The sequence below is a fragment of the Tribolium madens genome, unplaced genomic scaffold (genome assembly GCF_015345945.1).
Source record: "Tribolium madens isolate multiple individuals breed KSU strain unplaced genomic scaffold, Tmad_KSU_1.1 Scaffold_3;HRSCAF=73;Tcas5.2_LG2, whole genome shotgun sequence".
Lineage (NCBI taxonomy): Eukaryota > Metazoa > Arthropoda > Insecta > Coleoptera > Tenebrionidae > Tribolium > Tribolium madens.
In genome coordinates, this window is record NW_025401006.1 from 8,778,138 (window position 1) to 8,798,842 (window position 20,705).

General features: G+C 32.2%; 5 protein-coding genes and 1 long non-coding RNA gene across 6 annotated transcripts in view; 3 read left to right on the forward strand and 3 right to left on the reverse strand.

Moving 5' to 3' along the window:
• LOC123007801 (AT-rich interactive domain-containing protein 5B-like) overlaps positions 1 to 8,832 on the reverse strand; it is a 48,037-nt gene extending 39,205 nt beyond the window's left edge. Inside the window, exons 1-2 of the mRNA XM_044403248.1 lie at positions 8,684 to 8,832; positions 8,042 to 8,296 (exon numbers count right to left, since the gene is read on the reverse strand). Of these exons, the coding sequence (XP_044259183.1) occupies positions 8,042 to 8,296; positions 8,684 to 8,704 (276 nt within the window). The 5' untranslated portion in view covers positions 8,705 to 8,832. The remainder of the gene's footprint in view (positions 1 to 8,041; positions 8,297 to 8,683) is intronic.
• Positions 8,786 to 10,236, forward strand: LOC123007804. Its single transcript, XR_006412889.1, has 2 exons — positions 8,786 to 9,169; positions 9,547 to 10,236. It is a non-coding gene; the product is annotated as an uncharacterized LOC123007804 (long non-coding RNA).
• A 350-nt stretch (positions 10,237 to 10,586) lies between these two features.
• On the forward strand, positions 10,587 to 13,109 carry LOC123007800 (phenoloxidase-activating factor 2-like). The gene is made up of 4 exons (XM_044403247.1): positions 10,587 to 10,723; positions 11,246 to 11,916; positions 11,968 to 12,122; positions 12,181 to 13,109. The coding sequence occupies exons 3-4, from the start codon at positions 11,974 to 11,976 to the stop codon at positions 13,094 to 13,096; spliced, it is 1,065 nt and encodes a 354-aa protein (XP_044259182.1). The 5' UTR covers positions 10,587 to 10,723; positions 11,246 to 11,916; positions 11,968 to 11,973; the 3' UTR covers positions 13,097 to 13,109.
• A 2-nt stretch (positions 13,110 to 13,111) lies between these two features.
• Positions 13,112 to 14,465, forward strand: LOC123007799 (phenoloxidase-activating factor 2-like). Its single transcript, XM_044403246.1, has 2 exons — positions 13,112 to 13,469; positions 13,517 to 14,465. Exons 1-2 carry the CDS (start codon positions 13,201 to 13,203, stop codon positions 14,421 to 14,423), a joined length of 1,176 nt encoding a protein of 391 aa, XP_044259181.1. The 5' UTR covers positions 13,112 to 13,200; the 3' UTR covers positions 14,424 to 14,465.
• On the reverse strand, positions 14,043 to 15,354 carry LOC123007680 (phenoloxidase-activating factor 2-like). The gene is made up of 3 exons (XM_044403093.1): positions 15,188 to 15,354; positions 14,715 to 15,138; positions 14,043 to 14,659 (listed from the first exon to the last, which is right to left on the reverse strand). Exons 1-3 carry the CDS (start codon positions 15,352 to 15,354, stop codon positions 14,462 to 14,464), a joined length of 789 nt encoding a protein of 262 aa, XP_044259028.1. The 3' UTR covers positions 14,043 to 14,461.
• Positions 15,355 to 15,804: 450 nt separating this feature from the next.
• LOC123007681 lies at positions 15,805 to 20,645 on the reverse strand. Its single transcript, XM_044403094.1, has 10 exons — positions 20,278 to 20,645; positions 18,724 to 19,122; positions 18,241 to 18,673; positions 17,997 to 18,190; positions 17,718 to 17,739; positions 17,062 to 17,366; positions 16,660 to 17,016; positions 16,344 to 16,612; positions 16,133 to 16,296; positions 15,805 to 16,083 (listed from the first exon to the last, which is right to left on the reverse strand). The coding sequence occupies exons 1-10, from the start codon at positions 20,526 to 20,528 to the stop codon at positions 15,886 to 15,888; spliced, it is 2,592 nt and encodes an 863-aa protein (XP_044259029.1). The 5' UTR covers positions 20,529 to 20,645; the 3' UTR covers positions 15,805 to 15,885.
• Between the last annotated feature and the right edge of the window lie 60 nt (positions 20,646 to 20,705).

Here is a 20,705-nt window from a genome sequence, read left to right on the forward strand (position 1 = left end):
CAAATTGATTCCAGTGCCGTGGGTGGATAATTTGTAATTTAGCAAAATAATAGAAACACGGTTTTGCTCACAATGACATCAATTAAAATTTAATGGCAATTTAATTAGCTAGTTTCTAATTTCCTAAACGTTTTTAGTGGAATAGCAATACATTGAAATCTGGCATAGTTTCTAAGTAGGTACTACTGTGTTTTGATTGTTTATATATTTTTGAAGTGGAAACAACTATCAAGTACCTTGAAATGTAAAACAACAAACGCGGCTTAGAAGTGGAGTCAAAAACAGAAGTATAAACTACACACTAATTGTAATAAAATAAGTAAAAACATTCAAGTTCGAATAAACTATTTCGGTTATAACTCTTGTGAATAAAATTGTTGAATTTGTAACTAACGGTTAAATACGACTTAATTCCGTAAAATGCAACAGTCATGTATGTTGTTTTAAGTTTTTAAATATGAAGCAGAGCCAGGCATTTCGATTGGCTCTCTTCCAAATCACATCGAAAATTTACTACTAAACGAAAACTTTTTGTTCTATTTGAAAATAAACATTGGTTTATTTTAAAGTATCCTTAGTTTGATGGCAATCAATGACAACTATTATTTACATGAATGTTGTGTTCCTTCGATTAACTTGTACACCGATAATCAATAAATTGATACAAATAGACAAATACATATTTAAACGGTACAACTCGGCACTGATTAAATATTTGGATCGACTAAACTTTTTCGAAGCAATTACCAACTCAGCGAAATATCGGTCATAAATAAAATTTGACTGCGTAAACTCGCACACCTTTGCGAAAATGTAGACATAAAGGGAATTGGAAAAGAAGCGAAAACATGTCCGACTCATAATTTATTAAACAATAAAGAGACGATTAATGTTTCTGGGTCTAATATGACCTATGGTTTAATTTAAACAAGTTGTTGGGTTGTCAAGATCTATATAATTCCATGTTATTACTGTTTATTGCGGAAGCCGAGATGAACGTTCCCATCACGAGCATGAATTTGCTCCAGTCCGACGTGATCTGTGTCACTGTTAATGATGTGACTACAACCACAAAAACAGATACTTTCGTAATTATTTCATCATTTTTTTATCACTTTTTCATTAACCACATCTCACTTTCGTTGTCATTTATACACTCGTTGATATCAAACGACTTTTTCAAAAATAAATAAATCACTCAAGCTTCCTTTGTTGACGGTAAAAATAGCTGACTGAGGCTATAAAATTCTAACTTTAGTTGCCCCATTTATCGAATCGATATTATTTATATTTCTCCCGCAAAGCGAACTATGAATTTCACCTAGATTACGTCTAATTAAAATATGTTTTTATAAAATTAACAAATTATTTTATTTTTTATATCCGATCAACTGTTCAACTCATTATCTAGCCTTTACTTCAAGTACCTAATACATGGCTTATCTAAATATTCTCTCTTCCGAGGTTTAATCTTGCATACTTTAATTAAGCGTACTGAAACAGTATTTTTACGCAAACGAAATTATTGTTGTTTGTCTGTAGAACTAATTCATGTTTTAATGGAGATAAGTCAAGATTATTAAATCACATACTCAAAACGTTGAGATTTTGGTATGGGTATTAATCCAGGGTATTAATTACTTTATTGTAAACAAGAAAAAAAAGAAAAAAGACTAATTACCACCAAAGCTTGCAATCAGAATAAAAAATGGAATAGGCACAACATGGGTAATCCTAATCTAATGCTTCCCAGTTTTTCAGTCCGTTGGTCCAATAGTCTAAAAATAAGTGTGTTCAAAGTTGTACATTTTTAATTTGATTAAAGGAAAAATAATTTTTATTGATCGAGGTTTAGTACAAAGAATTAAAAATGGCATTTATATGTATGTATATCAACAGGGACTTATAGATAAGCACTGATAAAGTGCATTTTGATAAAAAATATATGGAATAAGCACGTAAATAGTTATCAAAGGGGCAATATCCTCGGACATCACTCACCATTTAGTGGCAAGTCACTGTGGAGAAAGAGAGAAAGATGTTTACCTCGGGTTGGGTTTTGAAAGCAAAGGAAGGAGCGTTTACGGTCGAAAGTTGACATTTTCTAAGAAAACAGCCCTTCTAACCTGTTTTACCCTAATCTGTTCATCTCAGCCACCCCGCCTTTTGCATAAATTACATTGTGTTTGACACAAATGAAATTTGCACTCGAAATAAATTTTTTCAATCGTTAGTAATCACATAGATTACACAAACAGTAGGTACTGGAATTTATAATTTAATAATTGACAGTGGAATAAATTATGGAACAAGATAAATGAACCTATAACACATAAAACATTCATATTTGTTTCTAAATAAACGTTCGAAATTATTTATTACGTACTGTTCACATTACAAAAATTCGAATTATTACATTTCGAGGAAAGCATTTTGTCATACAATGAACAACCGTTAAGAGTGCATTTGACATCTGTTTCAAATTTTGGCTGCTTTAAAAAGGGGCGTTTCAGAGAGAAAACGCTGTGACGAATATTATGACTCTTTTATAAAAACAGGCACAATGATAAAAAATGTTACCAACAATTTAATTTGGCAACATTTCAAGAATGGATTGGTTCATTTCGGACTGTAACGTATTTTTATTCGGTAAACTGAGGTGCGTCAAACAAACAAAAAATTATTTTATGACATATTAAAAGTTTGCTTATCTAAGCAGATTTATTTTTAAACAGCTGTTATCTGTTATCGCTGGCAAAATTCGGAACAAAATCACAAAGTAAATAAAAAAATATCCTGAAATATTCTATTCTCCAAAGAACAAACCATCGCAATTACAGTTATATTTGACTATTTGCAATTTACAAGTCAGAATAGTTCTTATCAACGACACGCGATGAATTTTTATGTATAATATTATAATTATGTGTTTATTCAACAACAGAAATGTACATCGAATTATTTGCTTTTGTTTGGCACTGATGTCCAAATTATTATTAACAAATAACTTTATTCAATGTTTATTAATGTAAACTCGCGAATTAATAAACCAGTTGAGCGAAATATTCCGAGTAATTACGAAAATGTCATTGACACTAAATCAAGGTACTAAAATAGTTACATTTTTTGAAGGTTACTGGACGACGACATTGTTCCTTTCAAGTTTTTATGTTCCTAAATTTTTAATTTAATTTTGCGAGAAAATAGATGGAATTTTATTTATTTCTGTCAAGGTTATTTCAACAACAAATTGTGTAGCACATTTTAAAAATTTTATAGCCACTTCAAATATGAATTTTAAAATTTCTTTTTTCTGCGTGAAGCGAAACATCTGAGAGGTTATTTTATTCGGTTAGTCACGAGGGTCTAGCAGGTAACGTCGTAAATACCCACAAAGACCACCTGAATGCAGAAACCATTTTCATCAGCATAAATCCAACAATTGCCTTTACAAAAATAAATAATTTTAAATTGGATACTTGAAATTCAATAAGTTCAATAAAAAGTATTCGTAATCTTCAAATTTTTATATAAAGATGGTATTAAACAAGCAACAAATATTAACTAACTATTTATTGTAGATTAGATAAGCGTGATAACGACCTAATTTATCTTGTACATATTTGTTTCGAAATAATGAATAAATTTATATTCAGATTTAATACGAATTAATGTTCATTTTTCGACTAATTAAATTTAAACAAAAAAATTCCTAGCTGTCAGTTAAAATTATTTACGGCAAAAATCTATTTTTAAGAAGAAAAAATCTTTTGTTAATTTACTCCAAGAGATTAAATATAATCTCAAACTAAATAACTTGGACGATATAAAAATAAACAAAAATCTTTTTTTATACGAAACACAGTTGCAAAATTTAAAATTTCCTAATTAAAAACTAGTCCTTAACTTTGTCAATTTCAAGGCACATTAAATTATGAAACAGCAACAAAATACCTGTGACAATAGAAGTAAGTTTTGATGAAAAACCGTCCTCAATAGGGTTTTAAAACCGTACAAAATGTAGTTTACCAGCTAGTAAATGTTTTATTACTCCCTATATTCCTCCCAACAAATTTCTAGGTCCACATTTCTGTCTTAAATGTGTGCAAGCTTTCCGACCTGACAGCTAAAAGAGATAATAAATATCGTCAATGGACGCATCTCCTATTCAATTTTAAATTTCCCACTCCATTTGCGTGACGTTATCTTATCCTGTTTTTTCAGCATAATTAAAATAACTTTTTTCCGAATTAATTATTAATAATAAAGATTGGTTACATAAAATCGACGAGAGAATGTTTATACCAACGATTTACTTTCATTTATGGAATTAGCTGTAAAAATTACCGTCTAATTACACGTATCCAATCAAATAATTAAAACCGGTTTATTTGAGGAACATCTTCTCCCATTGATTCTAATTAAAATTGAGCACTTTTTTAATTATTTTTCATTACTTATTAAAATATTTTGGCAGTAGCACCGCGTGCTCGTTTTGAAAGCCATTTTAATAATACCAACTCTGATCGCATCTATTTCTGAAACATTCTGGTTTACATTCAACACTATTCTAATTTTAGTATGCGTTTGTTTTTATCTTTACTTCACACTCAGATAAGTAAAGCTTTATGACAAGCCTGGTAAAGAGAACAGTTTTCTACATAACAAAAATGTATTATAAATTCTTATATTAATTTTATTACAATGGAATGCAAATAATTAACAACAAATTAGAAAACCCACCAAAAGAAAATTTTTCTTCATAGAACAAGGATTATACTAAGGATTCTAACAAAAACTAATCTTCAGGTAGAGAAATACCCCACAACGTCGCAGATGTGGCCGAAAATAAAGAATAGCAGGTTCATTATTCTGTGAATCAGTCTTTAAATGCAGCTATTCGAATTGTGTGTCCACAAAACGAGATCAAATCAATATATAAATTGATTGAATTGAAAAATATTGTTACATTGCTGAAAAAAATGTCAAAGCTCGTCGTCACCGCGAAATTGCTGTAAATTTGCATTTTTTATTTCTGTAGACCGTCAACAGGCGATAACAAAATAAAAAGAAAGTTGAAGCGTTGTAAATAAATATTATGAATAAATAACTTGTTAGTAAATGTTAAATGGTGGCTTAAAATATTGTATCCTTATGTTTTAAAAATAATACACCAATTTATTAGTAGTACATTTGCCATGCCGTGGTTTTTTGATAGAATGCCAAAGACAATGACGGTTATGTGTGAATTTCCGGTGTCCAAAAAAATTAAAAAAATCAATTTACATAAAAAGGATCAAATATCCATTGTTTAAATTTTGATATCCGGTAGGAAAATTTGGATTTTTGAGTTGTAATCAATACAATTGGGATAATTTAGTTAGGAAATGATTAAATTCGAGTACTGTAATAATTTACTCCAAATTCAGTAATAATTAAATTCGTAATTGCATAACCTAATTGAATTTTGATGAACATGTTCCAGTTTACGACCAAATAAACATACCCATTGTTCTATTTATTGCGTGAAGGTGAGAATTTAAACGAATTTATAAAATCAAAATTAATCGTAGACATCTTGACCTAATATGTATACAATAATAAAATGGACTATGAAATATAATAACAGGAAACGATAATAATGCGATAAAATAACACAAAGATTGCGTGTAGAACGATTTCGATCCATTACAGCTTCGATAATGTTTAATTAACTTTACGAAAATAACGTCTTTTAGTAAATTTAAGTGAAAAATCAATTATTTCACAATCGTTACGCAATTTATTAAAAATAAACAAGAAAGGTTTCCTCGTGCTATCCAAAATCATTAGACATGCAGTGAAAGTTCCAGTGGCACAAAAAAGAGCGACGAATTAAAAATAGTAGGTAATTATTTGAACACAATACCGTTATTACAATTTTGATAAATTTATGTTGACATTAGCAACTAAATTTAATTTATCCCTTTACATCGCCTATAACCATCTGGTTTTATCACACCAAGGATGTTCATGATTACAAGACTAGAAACTATAGTTTCTAGAATGGGATGAACTTGGTCTTAATTACCCAATCCCAGGGCGTTAATAAAAGACGACTAACGTTTACCTGTCGCCGTTGTTTTCCCTCTGATGTTATTGCCATCTTCTGTTTTGTTTGCCTTAATTCACCTCCATTACAATTTCATTTCTCTCCCCCAATCTGTTGATCTAATGTTTCCTCTCTACCAAAAACGGAAAAATACCTCTTTAAATTTATGCAAGTGAAAGTTGAACTTGACGCTTGAAAAAAACTATTTATCAAAATACGCTTCGGTATAACAAAATAATATTTGCCATGTCAAATTCGCCCCTCTTTGATAAACCTCTTCAACTTATTCAATAATGCATTTATCTTTGTCGTTTATCGGATAAGGGCACGGCCGACGTATCACCCTCTCTCTCTCTGCCAGGCAAGCAGATGTCAAATTTTCCTCTATGCTTGAAAATACAATAATTATCCTTCGACTTTTTCATCAAAAACCTTCTCAAACGGTTTTTGTGCATTTTTTCGTATGATTTTAATCGTAAAATGCGAAATTCAGCGTCTGGGTAATCTCCCCAAGTCACAAACTAAACAAATGTATAACCTCTTGTAAATATTTAAATAACACAAACAAATCTGTTCCGAATCGTTAAAAAACAATTCAGATGACTAAAACTATAATAATTACTCAATCGTTCGTGTAGGAAGAGTGAATCTCAAACGTTCACAATGACTGAAAGAGAAAGTCGAGTTATTGCTATAGGTATTCTAAAATAATATAAATTGTCGTGATTGTCTTGTGTTTCTTGATTGGATTAATCCGTGACACTGACCTGAACTCGGAGAAATTCTCTTTCAAAAAATTTAAATGAATGCAATATTATAAAAAATAATAAATGAGGCATTCCCACGCCACTGTCTACATCTACAATTTTCTGTTGACTTAGCGTAAACACACCCAAAGATTTGCCAAGTTGGTTAAATTTATCTCCGTCGACCGACTTAATCTGAAAATGAGTAATTTCATCAAGTTTTAGTTAAAAATTTCCGTTAATTAAGCGAATTGTTTAAAAAATACTTCAAAATTGAAAACAGGTGCTTGTTTCTTTTAAAATAAAACGAAACGTGTTGTGAAATCAAACAACACAAAGCATGCGGTGTAAACACGTACATAAATTGAACCTAATCTTACAAATTAATAAGACAATGATTAGAGTCAAGTTTGTTTATTTTTGTAAAATAAAAAGATGACGAAAACGTTCCGAGATAATGTTAGGTATTAAAAAAAGTAACAATGTTTTAGGAGAGAGGACAATGGAAAGAATAAATATTTAACAATGTACACATTTGGATTCCTCTAATAATAATTATGTACAATTCGAGAGAGTGTGAAGTAAGTTTTGATACGAATGGGTGAAAGTCTATTTTCGTGATAAAAGCCAAGAAAATTCGGCGATGTTGATTCGGACGTGTTAATTTAAAAGTGAGATAAATGTGATTAGCGAGTGATTTTCGCAGGGAAATTTAATTAGTTATCGATTTATGGACAAAATTTTCAATTTTTCACCGCTAATAAATCGACTTCAAATTACAATAAGTTTCGGATATAGAAATAATAACGTCATATATAAAGTAGAAAGAGAAACATAAACTAGAGTGGGATAATCTTTGTAAACCGGCTCAAGTGTAGCTCTACTGGAGAGAATGTTAGATGGCATCGCCATGAAGCGGCAAGTCACCGGCTATTAAAACGGCAATCCCGCACTGCCAGCGAAAACAACAAACAGACGCTCCATGCGAATAGTGAACCGTGATCCATTCGACTTCCAAGGCTTCATTTACATTAAAAATAGTTAAAAAGAAAAACTGATTTATAATTAAATGACGGTCGTAATTGCAAATCCTTATAAAATTCAACACGATTGTAATAATTTTCTCCCATCATCGATGGATTTATTGTTTTATAAACCGTTATCGTTATCTGATAGTCGGACAAAAATAGAAAATATTCATCACCTCTCCATGGTCCATCCGACCTTCCGGTGTATTCTCTGGAAGAAAATAAAGACGTAAACTCGCCAACACTTGGTCACTATTTTTATCACTCCATAACAACTGCAATTCACCAATGCACAATAAATCCGAGTCAATCCACAATTTAACAAAGAAAAATTCACTCAAAGTCACTATTCTTTTAATACCGTTTTTCGTATATTTAAAAGCCTTGTAAAACGTATACGGTCCATGTTGGCCACAGGGCCCCCCCACCAACTGCAACAAAATTAGAAAAAATAATTAGCAATTAAAAAATTAATCGCAGCCATCCGCGACTTAAATTTAATCGTCCTATAAACAATTACATTAGTCCACTATCACATTTAGACGAAATTAAATTTATTTGAATTAATCAGCAATTTTATTGTTATGAATATGCGGGCATTCGATCGGAAATTAACTAAAAATAACACGGATTGAGACTGGACCGCTCGCTAAAAAAACAAATGCCACTTTTCTGACAATTTCCATAATTAAATTAATTTCCATAACAATTGCGATTAGGAAAATTAATTAATAATGGGTGATTTTCACCGGAAAAATCCAATAATGTCCCCACCACGTCTCTAACACCTTAAAACACCCCCAAAATAATTTTCGTACCTGTATATCAGCATTATCCATTTTTTTTTCTATTAATCACAGAGCACTACAAACAACACGCTGACACCATCGTCTACTTTGTATTTACTCTAATTATATGACGTCACGATACAGAGCTGCGCTCGTAAAAAGTCGCTTTATTCCGCCGTTATTCGTTTGTGCTGGCGCTTCTGCAACAAATGGTGGAAGGAGGAATGGTGCACAAAGAAATTGACATTGCTGTGGTTGCACTCAGCAAAAGCGGTTCCTGCTTGAGGAAAGTGAAACCGTGATGTAAGTGTGAGTGTAAATAATTTTTAGGTTGCAGGTGACGTTGCAAACTGATGCGATTGGATGGATTCCAAGTTCACTTGTTTCTGCGCGCCATTACGACCGACGGCCGAATTTCAGATAGATTTCTTGGGCCGTTTTTCAGATTTTCGCAATTGTTTTCTGTAAACAGCTGACCGGATGTATTGTTGGTTGCCTAACTGAGTGAAGTTCAAGGTAAACAGGTCTTTATTTACTTGTTTACTAGTGTAATTAATTTATATTAAAAAATGCATAATTGTATTATTAGCATGATATTTAAACATTGTGCGTCATGAGTACAATCCTAAAACAATTCTCAATATCACAGTTTTTTTTTAATAATTTGCGGTTTGGATTGTTTTATGATTTTCTTTTGTTTGACGCGTTTTGCATTTTTTTAATATAATATTGAGGTCATGTAAATTTAGAATACATAAACATAAGTATTTTTAATTTGTTTATTAATTTCAAATTTTCCCGCTTGTAAACGACGTACAATGTTTATTTTTATTCCACCTATTTATAAGAGCAAATTAACAGTTTCATAAATCAGACATTTTCTTTTTTCACAGAAAAATAATAAAATGTGTGCACTGACGCAATTAAACAACGTAATTGATTTTGTTTTTGCGTTTGCTACAATTTTACAGAATTTTTACTTTATTAGTGTTTGAAAATTTGAAACAGGTTACATTATAAGTATGTATTATTCTTTAGCAATTATTATTATAGTATAAAAATCGTTCTACTATACAAAACATAAAATATGTGTTTGGAGTTTTAGCTTTTACCACTAGTAACTTAAAATAGTATGTGATCTTTAAAAGCAGTTGTAAGATTATAAGTTTACCTACTAGAAGTAGTTTAGAAAGTGTAGTTCCGTTGTAAATGTAATAATTACAATAATATACGGAAGTGCAGCACATTATGGTTGGTTCTAGCATGTTAGAGTATTAATGTGTAAATAATTAATGATTTCTGCAGGTGCAAAGTTGAAAAACAGTAACATTTCTGCCAGTAGAAATAAAAAAACATATATATACAAATATTCATTATGTTAATTTTTATTTTGTGTAATTTCCTGTTATTTTTATTTTAGTTCTTATTCGTATGACCATTACAAATAGGATACTTAGCTTATACGAACATTTTTATATATTTATATGTATTTTTTCTTTTTAGTAAAGCTGCAGTGTTTTTTATTGAGATATTGCGAATGTATTGTAATTAAAGTGTTTAATTAAAATTTTATTAGAACATAATCAAGATGGTGTTTTATGTCTCATCCTTTTTTTTAAATAAATTTTTATAGTAAAGAAATAAAAAATTCAAACATTTATTTATTTATTTAAATTTTGTGGTTATTTGGTAATGATGGTATGGTATTGTATGGTCATGAAAGAGAATTAACAAATGATGCTTAAAATAATTTGTCAGGAACTGGCCATGACGCAATTAACGGGAATTAATTTTAAAACTAGTGAAAAAAAAGATCTCAGTTTGTATCAATATTTTCTACGACATTCAAATATTTGTAACAGAAAAAAGGTTTAAGACGATTCCTAAACCCACTTTTTAGAAATGTATTACTGGTTGCAGGATCTCGTTGGCAAATAAATTGTTTTTCAAAGTAGTAAATGAATCTTTGTTTCATAATTTAATGCATTACAAAAATACCATTCATTTTAAAATCTATTAATGTTAACATTACTAAAATAACCGTGAATGCCTATTCGTAAGATGTAATTGGTAAGTACATAAATTTCTAATTTATTCCATGTTTTCATCGGTTTATCAATCCAAATCATAAAGTGTCGAACCGACATAAAATTCTCGGTACATTTTCTGTATTAAATAGAACCAATTCCTCACGACACAATCCTCACTCACCCACACTAAAGGTCCACCTCCTTCTCCAGAACAAACATCTTTGTCTTTTTCACCACCTGCACAAATAAGACTTTTATGTAATTTTCCCCTTAAATTCAATTTACAAATTGGATTGTCAAGTAATTTCCTTTGAAAGCGGTGTATAAAACCCTTTTGCATCATACTTATTGTCTTTACTCCATCCAGTAACTAAATAAACACTTCTACTTTTCCAAAAGAAGGAAGTAAAGCAACGGAAATAAACATACGAAAGTTATATTCACTAGAAAAGAAAACGTTTCGTTCAAAAATAGCAGCACAATGTCGTTTTGACCAGTTTTAATTTTATAGACTTCGTGGAATTTAATGGAACTTTCTAATCTTGGTGTTTTAAAATTTCAGACGATGGAGAACAATCTGACGATGTAATCGTTCTTTTCCTTAAAACATTGAACCGGAATCATTACAACAGAAGGGTGGATAAGAGTACCGCCACATATGCAACTACCCTTTCTTGTAACAATTAAAACAAGATATTCCCACATGTTGTCTTGTTGCACAACTTCAGATTTTATATCTTTAACAAATGTCAAAAGTATGAAGAATGTTGTACTCCTCAAATCGATTACAAAGTTCAGAATGTCACTGGGTTTATCTTTGGGAAAACCAAACTACAACAGAATTTTATTTCATAAATTTTATTCTAAAAATTTACTTTTGAACAATTTTTTTTATTTTCAATAACAGTGTATGCATATCTGAATGAAATGCAATAAATTCAAGTAATGATACCTACCAAATAACGATTTTGCAGATATAATTCACATTCAGATTATGACTGTCCAAATATGAAAATAAGATTATTACAAGCAAAAATGAAAAATCCATCATATAATTAGATTAAGTATTTTACAATCGTACAAACGTTGATATGCTGTTCAAAACAACTGTAACTAAATCATGTCAAACAATAACAAATATATCAGCAGTTCAATAATTACCAGTACATATCAATGTTTCCTACTCATTTAAAACATCAACTGATAGTTTAATATAAAGAATTATAATCCAATGTAAGTATTCATCTATTGGAATAAGATAAGTTTGCATTCTTTTATTTGTAGAAAAAGATGCGATCTTTTAACATTTTGTGTTGTATCTCTTTTGCGTTTTTAACATCTCATGTGGATGGGCAAGCTGACGATTGCGAATGCGTTCCTTTTTATTTATGCAAAAATGGCACAATTAACACTGATGGAGAGAATATTATTGACATCAGGTAAATAAATTGAGAATATATTGGAAATCATTTTCTCATTAGTATGTTTATTTTTTAGAATCAATACAAATGACTGTCCCAATTATTTAGAATTTTGCTGCTCCACAAAAGAAATTACTGAAAAACCTAAACCTAAATCTCCTCTGATAACAAAATCAGGTTGTGGTTATCGCAACCGTAACGGCGTTCAATATCAAATAACGGGAGACACAAATAATGAAGCCCAATTTGGAGAATTTCCTTGGACACTTGCAATTTTGGGTAAAGATGATGACACCTTTTCCCTCAATTGTGGAGGATCGTTGATTCACCCACAAGTTGTTCTTACTGCGGCCCATTGCGTCCATTCAATAGAAAAAATTGTTGTGCGAGCGGGAGAATGGGATAGTAAAACAATTCAAGAGCCTTTGAAACACCAAGATGTAAAAGTTTCTTCAGCGGCAGTCCACCCTCAGTTCAATAACAAAAATCTCAAAAATGACATCGCATTGTTGTTTCTGGAATCGCCTGTGAGTTTAGAAGAAAACCATATCAGCCTTGCTTGTTTGCCAAAGCAAAATAAAGCCCCTTCTTCGAGTCGATGTTACGTGAACGGTTGGGGAAAAAACCACTTTGGAAAAGATGGAGTTATTCAAAACATTCTTAAAAAAATCGAACTTCCGATTGTTGCACATGAGCAGTGTGAAAATGATTTCAGAAAAACAAGATTGGGGAAGCATTTTATACTTAATGAGAGTTTCATGTGTGCTGGTGGTGAGGAGGGCAAAGATGCGTGTACTGGTGATGGTGGTGGACCTTTAGTCTGTCCAATAGAAGGAGAAAAAGATAGATATGAGCAAGTTGGAATTGTCTCATGGGGTATTGGGTGTGGCGAAGAAGGAGTACCAGGGGCTTACACCGATGTTGCCCGATTCAGAAATTGGATTAGAAAACAAATGCTAAAAAAGAATTTCACAAATGCTAATAATAAATAAATTCTGATTTGTTTGACATTGTTTTAGTAGCACCATCTATGAAACTTCCTTGCTATAATTGAACAATATTTGTTAACAAATATATGCGCATGCGATTAATGTAAATGTTAATAATAATAATATATGCGCATGCGATTAATGTAAATGTTAGTAATAATAATAATAAAAATGTTAAGCCGAGGTTATTTCAAGCTCAGACAACAATGTTATTAATAAAAGATTATATCGTCTGTTTTCTCACCACTATATTCTACATTTTGAGTCAAGCACAAACTTTTACCGGAAGTGAGGAAGCAAAATGTGAATGTGTGCCTTTCTATCTTTGTAAGAATGGCAATATTAACACAAACGGCAAAGGACTAATTGATATAAGGTAGTGCTAATTTAAAAACATTCCAATTTTGATTTACTGTTTTTTAGAATGAAACAAGAAGAGTCTTGTTACAGTAATATTGAGTTTTGCTGTGAAAAAACACAGATAATCCAGTCAAGATTGGTAAAAAATCTTGAACCACTTAAAAATGTTGGTTGTGGTTATCGTAACGTTGAGATAGAGAAGACTAAAAGTAACCAATCTCAATTTGGCGAATTCCCTTGGATGGTTGCAGTTTTCCACAAAGGAGAAAACGAGTCAAAGCATTATTACAAATGTGGAGGATCTTTGATCCATCCTCGTGTAGTTCTCACCGCCGCGCATTGCGTTACTCCAGCTGGAAGTTACAAAATAAGAGCTGGTGAGTGGGACAGTCATTCGACTCAAGAACTCTACCAACATCAAGATAGGGACGTTATTCAGAAAGTGGTTCACAGAAGATATGATACACGAAATCTCCAATTCGACATTGCTTTACTTTTCTTGAATTCGGAGCTAGATACAGCCTCCCACATCAATGTTGTTTGTTTACCACCATCAGGTGTTGAGATATCTTCCGGCACTTGTTTTGTGACCGGTTGGGGTCAGAAGGAATTCGATAAAAACGAAACAGAACATATTTTGAAAAAAATTCAATTATCACCAATTCCTAAAGTTGAGTGTCAAAACAGATTTAGAAAAACAAGGTTAAAGACAAGATTTCATCTACATCCAAGTTTTATGTGTGCTGGGGGTGAAGAAGGCGAAGATGCTTGTAGTGGGGACGGTGGAGGTCCCTTAGTTTGCCGAATAGAAGGTGAAGATCGATTTCAACAAGTAGGAATCGTCTCGTGGGGACTTGGATGTGCCACCAAGGGTATACCAGGAGCTTACGCGGATGTTGCATTTTTACGAAACTGGATTGATAACGAAATAAACAGGAGAAATCTCAATACCAGTGGTTATAACTTATAATTATGTTAATAATTTTGTTTAATAAACAACTTTTTTACTCAAGAAGAGATTGCTCCGTATCCAAGCTCAATTAATCTCGCATCTATCCAATTGCTAAATTGTGTAAGATTAGTGTAAACAATAGAGTCTTTAGTTTTAAGTTCATCTTCGCAATTATATGGGCTCCAAGAAACAATACCAACTTGAAAATAACGATGGAAATTATCGGGACATACTAAAGGACTACCACCATCGCCCTAAAAAGTTTTACGTTATGTTCTAACACTTATTACTAAAAAAAGTAAGTATTACCGAACAAATGCTGTTATTTCTGAAATTTTCTACAGTGCAAAAGAAAGAGTTGTGTAAAATAATTTCATCACCTAGATCTGTTTTCAAAATATTCTGACAGTCTGTATTTGTGAATACAGATATGTGTTTTTCTTTAAAAACAGTTGAATAATTACCATTTTTTTGCATACCCCAGGTAGTTACCAAACAGTTATTGAAATTAATGTTGTCCATATTTGTTGGAACACAAACAGTCTCAATATTATTACTTTTAATTAACGATTTGTTAAGAATTAAAAGCGCTAGATCGTTATAAAAATTTTCTTTGAGAAAATGCTCGTAAATGATAATTTCAGCAACATTTCTCTCTTGATAGTTTTCCTCTTTTGACGAATTAAAATCCCTTTGTTGTCCCGCCCTTATTACAATATCTTCCGGTTTCAAACTGCAGCAAAATCAATTTCATATTACTTACTTTCAAAAATTCAACTCACTTTTGGATGCAATGTGCTGCAGTTAAAACAACAATTGCTGAAAGTAAAGAACCTCCACAAAACGGTCTCCCATTTAATGAATTTGCGTTAAAAAGTGTAACCATCCAAGGGAATTCTAATTTTGCGTTAGTGTCAACTCCACATTGAGACTGAAATTCCAAATTCATGGTTGGAACATGTGTCACGGAGTGAATTGTCGGGTTAGCGATCTGGCAACAAACTTCCAAAATGTGGCCACATTTTGGGTCTGCAATTCTTGGATGAATTTGACTGGAACCATCTACTTCCGGGTAATCAACAATCGTATTAGTGAAGGGATCACAATTGTAATAAGGGACACATTTGAATTTGTTTTTTTGATCTCCTTCCCCGCATTTTAGCAAGGCTTCTAAATTTTCAGGGTGTGGTGTTACAACTTCTTCGTAGTTATTAAAAAAATCGTCAGCATGGATTGCCTTCAATAAAAATAAATAAACAAATAATAAAAACAGTTGTTTTGTGTAACATAGATTGTTTTGGCTCATTATAACGTTTACTGTGTTTTGGAATAAACATTGATATATTTAAAAATATAAAAATGGCAGGAAGTTCAGAGATTAAATGATATCCACCCACGATAGATTGTTTCATATTTATTAAAATTTGTAATAAGCGACGATACAGCCTTCCTTAATATAAATTTACATTGATAAACGTAATTATTGCACGTATGAATTAATGTTAATACCCAATTCTTGCAGTCTTAAGTCAACCCAAGTCCTAAAACCCGCGACATCGGCATAAACACCAGGAATTTGACTCTCTCCACATCCTATGCCCCAAGCCACTATCCCGACTTGCAAATACCGATTAGAATTATTGGGATCAGGGCAAATCAGAGGGCTTCCTCCATCACCCTACAAATCAATTATTAAATCCAATCAAAATTTTCTCCCAAGTACTAACCGTACAAGTGTCCAAATTTGGTTGACCTCCTGCACATATAAAAGATCTGTGGAGGACAAAAGAACCCCCTAATCGAGTCGTCCTAAGTGCTTTTTGACAGTTTTCGTTGTGTACTAAGGGCATTTTAATTTTTTTTAGGATAACCGCGTATCTACCTTTATCGCCTGTGATCAAAATTTAAGTAAATTTTTCGATGTGTTGGGATTATTACCAAAAGAGTCCTTTCCCCATCCTGTTGCAAAACAATCATTTGCATTGAAGCGTTGGTCTTGATTTGGTAAACACACAGTGCCCACACTTGCAGTTTTAGTAAATGGACGATCTAGGATGAGAAGTGCAGCATCGTTGTAGAGACTGCCCTTAAGGAAGTGTTCATGAACAATTTTTTGAGCAACATTCCTCTCTTGGAAAGGAATTCGTTCATTGGTAGTCTGTGTATCCCACTCGCCAGCTCTGACTTTGATTTCATTAATATTAACACTAGAAAAAATAGATGTAAAAAAGTCGGTACTTCAGATTTTATTTACTTGTGGACGCAGTGAGCACCGGTCAAAATCACTCTAGGTCCAATCAAGGAGCCTCCACAGATTGCTAGTTGTTGACCACCAGTTGGGTTCTTTCTCAGTATAGCCACCATCCAAGGAAATTCGCCAAAATTTGCCTCATTTGTGCTCCCAATTAAGTTAAAATCAAGTCCTTGGATATTCCTAATGCCACAGTTGGCCAATCGTGAGCTATTTGTTGGTGTTTCATCTGTTCTAATACTAGGTGTTGGAGCTGTAGTTGGTGCGGGAGTTGGTTGAGGGTTGGAGGAGTTGGTCCCTTCACCAATCTTACAACAAATTTCCAAGTAATGGTCACACTTTGGCTCATCTTCCCCCATTCTAAAACTCTTATTAAACTTTATTCCTATTTAAGACCAATTTTACCTTATGTTGATTTTGTTTGTCCCGTCAATGTCTGCATTCTCTTGCACAGTGTTGGTGTTAGGGTCACAGTTATAATAAGGAACACACACAAAACGGTTTTGTTGTTCACCTTCACCACATTTTGTTAAAGCTCCGATACTTTTCAAAGGTGGAGGAGTCACTTCTTCATAATTGGATAAAAAGTCAGCGAAAGAACTGTTTGTTCCAAAAATACTATTTATAGCATCTTCTTGATCGTTTTGTGCAAAAACAAAATTTGCAAAAGTAATGATTAAAAAAAAATTCATTCTAAAAGATTTTTTTGACTAGAAATACAGCCGCTTCACATGACTTACGTTTATTCACTGGTTAAGGATTGTTTTGAAACAGACGGAGCGTGAAATGTTTCTTATTTTCTTCGACTCAGGGGAAAACCACCTAATAACGAAATTCGTTACAACGCAGTCAAGGTTGAAGGTTATCTTGGAGTGCTTGTAGAGAGAGTTATTAAATTAACAATTATCATATTGAAATAGAATTTTAATTACATAGATGCAACTTAATAAATGACTTCATACTTACCGGCGATGACTTCAACAATGATTAAAAAATGATTCTTAGTCAAAGCCAGGCTACTAAACTGCTAACTAACTGTGAAAAAAATGTTAATTAAATACAAAGATGTCTGCGTGTGGGGTACTAAAAATAATCATTAATTACAAAAAGACAGTTATGACGTTACGAGATTTTTAAGAATACCCAAACTGGTTTATTTAATGCCAATCATACAGTGTTAATGACCTAAATATACACATGCAAATTGTGGGATTTACTAGGGACTGGGAATTTGTAGACGAGACACTCACAGATCATCTCTTTTTACAAAAAAAAATGTTATGGTCATGATGTATTTATTCCGAGATCAAAGGTTATCATATTATGTTTTATTTAGGAACTAGGTCATGTAAGGCTTATTGCTAAGGTTCAGTCTTTCCATTTGTGTGTCCACCCAAATCCGGGATTTGGAAACGTCAGCATAAACTCCCGGAGTTGTTGTTCCACAACCAAGACCCCAAGCTACGATACCAGCTTGGAGGTAACGAGCTGGGTTTTTGGGGTCTGGACAAACCAAAGGACTTCCTCCGTCACCCTAAAATCACGAAATTACCGCACATGAAATAAATTATGAATGAAAATTACGGTGCATGTATCCCTGCCCGGAATTCCCCCAGCACAAGTAAAACTCTTGTGCAATTTGAAGAAATTCCCCAATTTTGTTTTTTTGAGTGCAGCTTGGCATTGGGAGTGTGGTACAATTGGAAGTTCAATTTTTTTCAAAATCATTTGGTATTGGCCTTCGCTACCATAAGCGTTTTTGCCCCAACCAGTTGCAAAACATTCTTGGGAATTAATAATTTCGTCTTGGTTTGGCAAACAAACAGTTCCAATGTGTTTAGCTTTATAAAAAGGTTTATCCAAAACTATTATAGCAACGTCGTTGAAAAGTACACCATCTTTGAATGCTTCGTGGATTATAATTTCCTCGACTTGTCTTTCCTGATAAGGAAATCTCTCGTCTTGAGTTTGAGTGTCCCATTCTCCAGCACGAATTTTAATCTCTTCAGGTTTAAACCTGTTAATTTACAAAATCTCGTAAGTGGTAAAAATAGTTTTAAACATTACTTATGAACACAATGTGCACCAGTTAAAATAACTCGAGGTGCGATGAGTGATCCTCCACACAAAGCAAATCCTTGATCCACAGATGGGTTATAATTTTTCTTCAAAACCGCTACCATCCATGGAAATTCGCCATATTCGGCTTCGTTATGAGAATTTCCCGTGATTTTAAAATCAATACCGTTATTATTGCGAATACCACAGAAGCTTAAACTGGGGGCTGGTTGTGGTTTTGCGGTTGGTGGAATCTGAGATGTTGTTAAATGGTTTTGGGTTGATGCGGTATTGTCAGTTGGATGTGGCTTGGTTGTGGGTGGAATTTGAGACGTGGTTGAATGATCCTTGTCCGGTATTTGACAGCATACGTCTAGAGCTTTGGTGCATAATTTAGGCACACCCAATCTAAAAAAAATGTAAAACTTTTTGCAATGCTATCTGGCAATGTACATTTTTATACAGGAACTGAAGTTTTGAAGTTTTGGTTGAAATAAAAATTTATGCAGTTTTATGCAAACACATTTATTTAGTTCTAAATGAATGAGTCTTATTAGGGTGTTAATGTTTAGTTTATATTGTAAATCAATAAAGTTAAGGATTACATTGAGATTAGCTTTTTCTTAAAACGAAATGAAATAAAAAAACATTTTAACATAATCCCCGATATCCTATGAACACTACGAAAATAGGTAAAAATTATTTAAATAACACTAAAAATCATTTGAAATTTTGTTATTAAAAGTCTCAAGTTGACCTACTTGCTGAAATGACTTTACTAGATAAGTACTACTAACTTAAAATGAAAATTAAAGGTTTTCAAGTATGTATGTGTTCAAAATATTCAAAAATTGTACCTAATGGTAGCATTGGATAACTAGCTTTTTTATTTCCATTTCCATGAGAACACATTGTATGTACTCAATTATTCTTTAATAAATGTTATTTTCACTTATTTAGAATAAATGAATATAGCTAAAATTTACATATTACAACATTTACATATTACAAACACAGTGAGAGAACAAAGAGGAAAAACTAAGAATATTTTTTTAATTAAAAAAACAGTCAAAGTAAAAAAATCTTATCACAAATGGTATCTGAAGTTTTCAAGAACGAATCGTCACATTTACCAATACTTTTGATAAAAAACAAGATAAAAGCAAAGTTTTAATGCATTAATATCCATTACATCAGGCTATAATTTATTGTTACAAAAAGGGGGAATACACAACTAAAACATCTGTTTTTGGATCCAAGTGTTTATCTTTGTCATATTTTTATCTATTACCGGAACTTTATTGTATTTATGGGCAATATTTATAATTTAATACAATTTTGATTTTTATAGTTATAGAATTGGAAACTTCCCGTAATGGGATCAACGGATAACAATGTCAACACCGTAATTAGAAAAAAAAAGAAGCAATTTTAAATCAATTACCCTATCTGAAACCAGTTTATAACGGGAGTTACACTGAGCTCTAAAGATTTTTAACTCAAGAAAAATTTATTTTTCATTTAATTAAATCCGGGCATGATTAATTATTTTATGTATTTTACCTGATATCAATTAATAAACTATAATCATTATTATCGGTTTCTTCCTCCTCCGGTATGATAGTATTCGTGTTACCATCACATCGATGGTACGGCACACATTTAAAATTGATTTTACTACCTTCGCCACACTTCTCATGTGCTCCAAAACCGCCCATCGTGGGTTTAGTAACTTCTTCAAAATTAGTAGGGACAAAATCAGTTTGTGTCCAAACAAGTCCACACCAAGCCATTAATAAAATTACACGCAACATTCTAAAAGAATATAAGAGATGCAAACTTGTAACTGATTTCACGGTCACCTTGAATCAATTATATAACAACAGGTTACAACACAACAGCCACTGAAATTCAACCGGACTCATTTTAAGATTCTTTACTTACAATTATACCTGGCCTCCCCTCTACTTGGTGCGATTTATCCAAACTAG

Bases quoted from the DNA above. Each gene is read 5' to 3' on its own strand.
- LOC123007800 (XM_044403247.1), top strand. From the start codon at position 11,974: ATGCGATCTTTTAACATTTTGTGTTGTATCTCTTTTGCGTTTTTAACA. The intron at 12,123-12,180 runs GTAAATAAATTG...TTTATTTTTTAG, and splicing joins GAGAATATTATTGACATCAG to AATCAATACAAATGACTGTC.
- LOC123007799 (XM_044403246.1), top strand. From the start codon at position 13,201: ATGTTAATAATAATAATATATGCGCATGCGATTAATGTAAATGTTAGT. The intron at 13,470-13,516 runs GTAGTGCTAATT...ACTGTTTTTTAG, and splicing joins AAAGGACTAATTGATATAAG to AATGAAACAAGAAGAGTCTT.
- LOC123007680 (XM_044403093.1), bottom strand. From the start codon at position 15,354: ATGAATTTGGAATTTCAGTCTCAATGTGGAGTTGACACTAACGCAAAA. The intron at 15,139-15,187 runs GTGAGTTGAATT...ATTTTGCTGCAG, and splicing joins GCAGCACATTGCATCCAAAA to TTTGAAACCGGAAGATATTG. The intron at 14,660-14,714 runs GTAATACTTACT...AAAACTTTTTAG, and splicing joins GAAATAACAGCATTTGTTCG to GGCGATGGTGGTAGTCCTTT.
- LOC123007681 (XM_044403094.1), bottom strand. From the start codon at position 20,528: ATGTTGCGTGTAATTTTATTAATGGCTTGGTGTGGACTTGTTTGGACA. The intron at 18,674-18,723 runs GTAATGTTTAAA...GTAAATTAACAG, and splicing joins GGTGCACATTGTGTTCATAA to GTTTAAACCTGAAGAGATTA. The intron at 16,613-16,659 runs GTAAATAAAATC...TATTTTTTCTAG, and splicing joins GGTGCTCACTGCGTCCACAA to TGTTAATATTAATGAAATCA.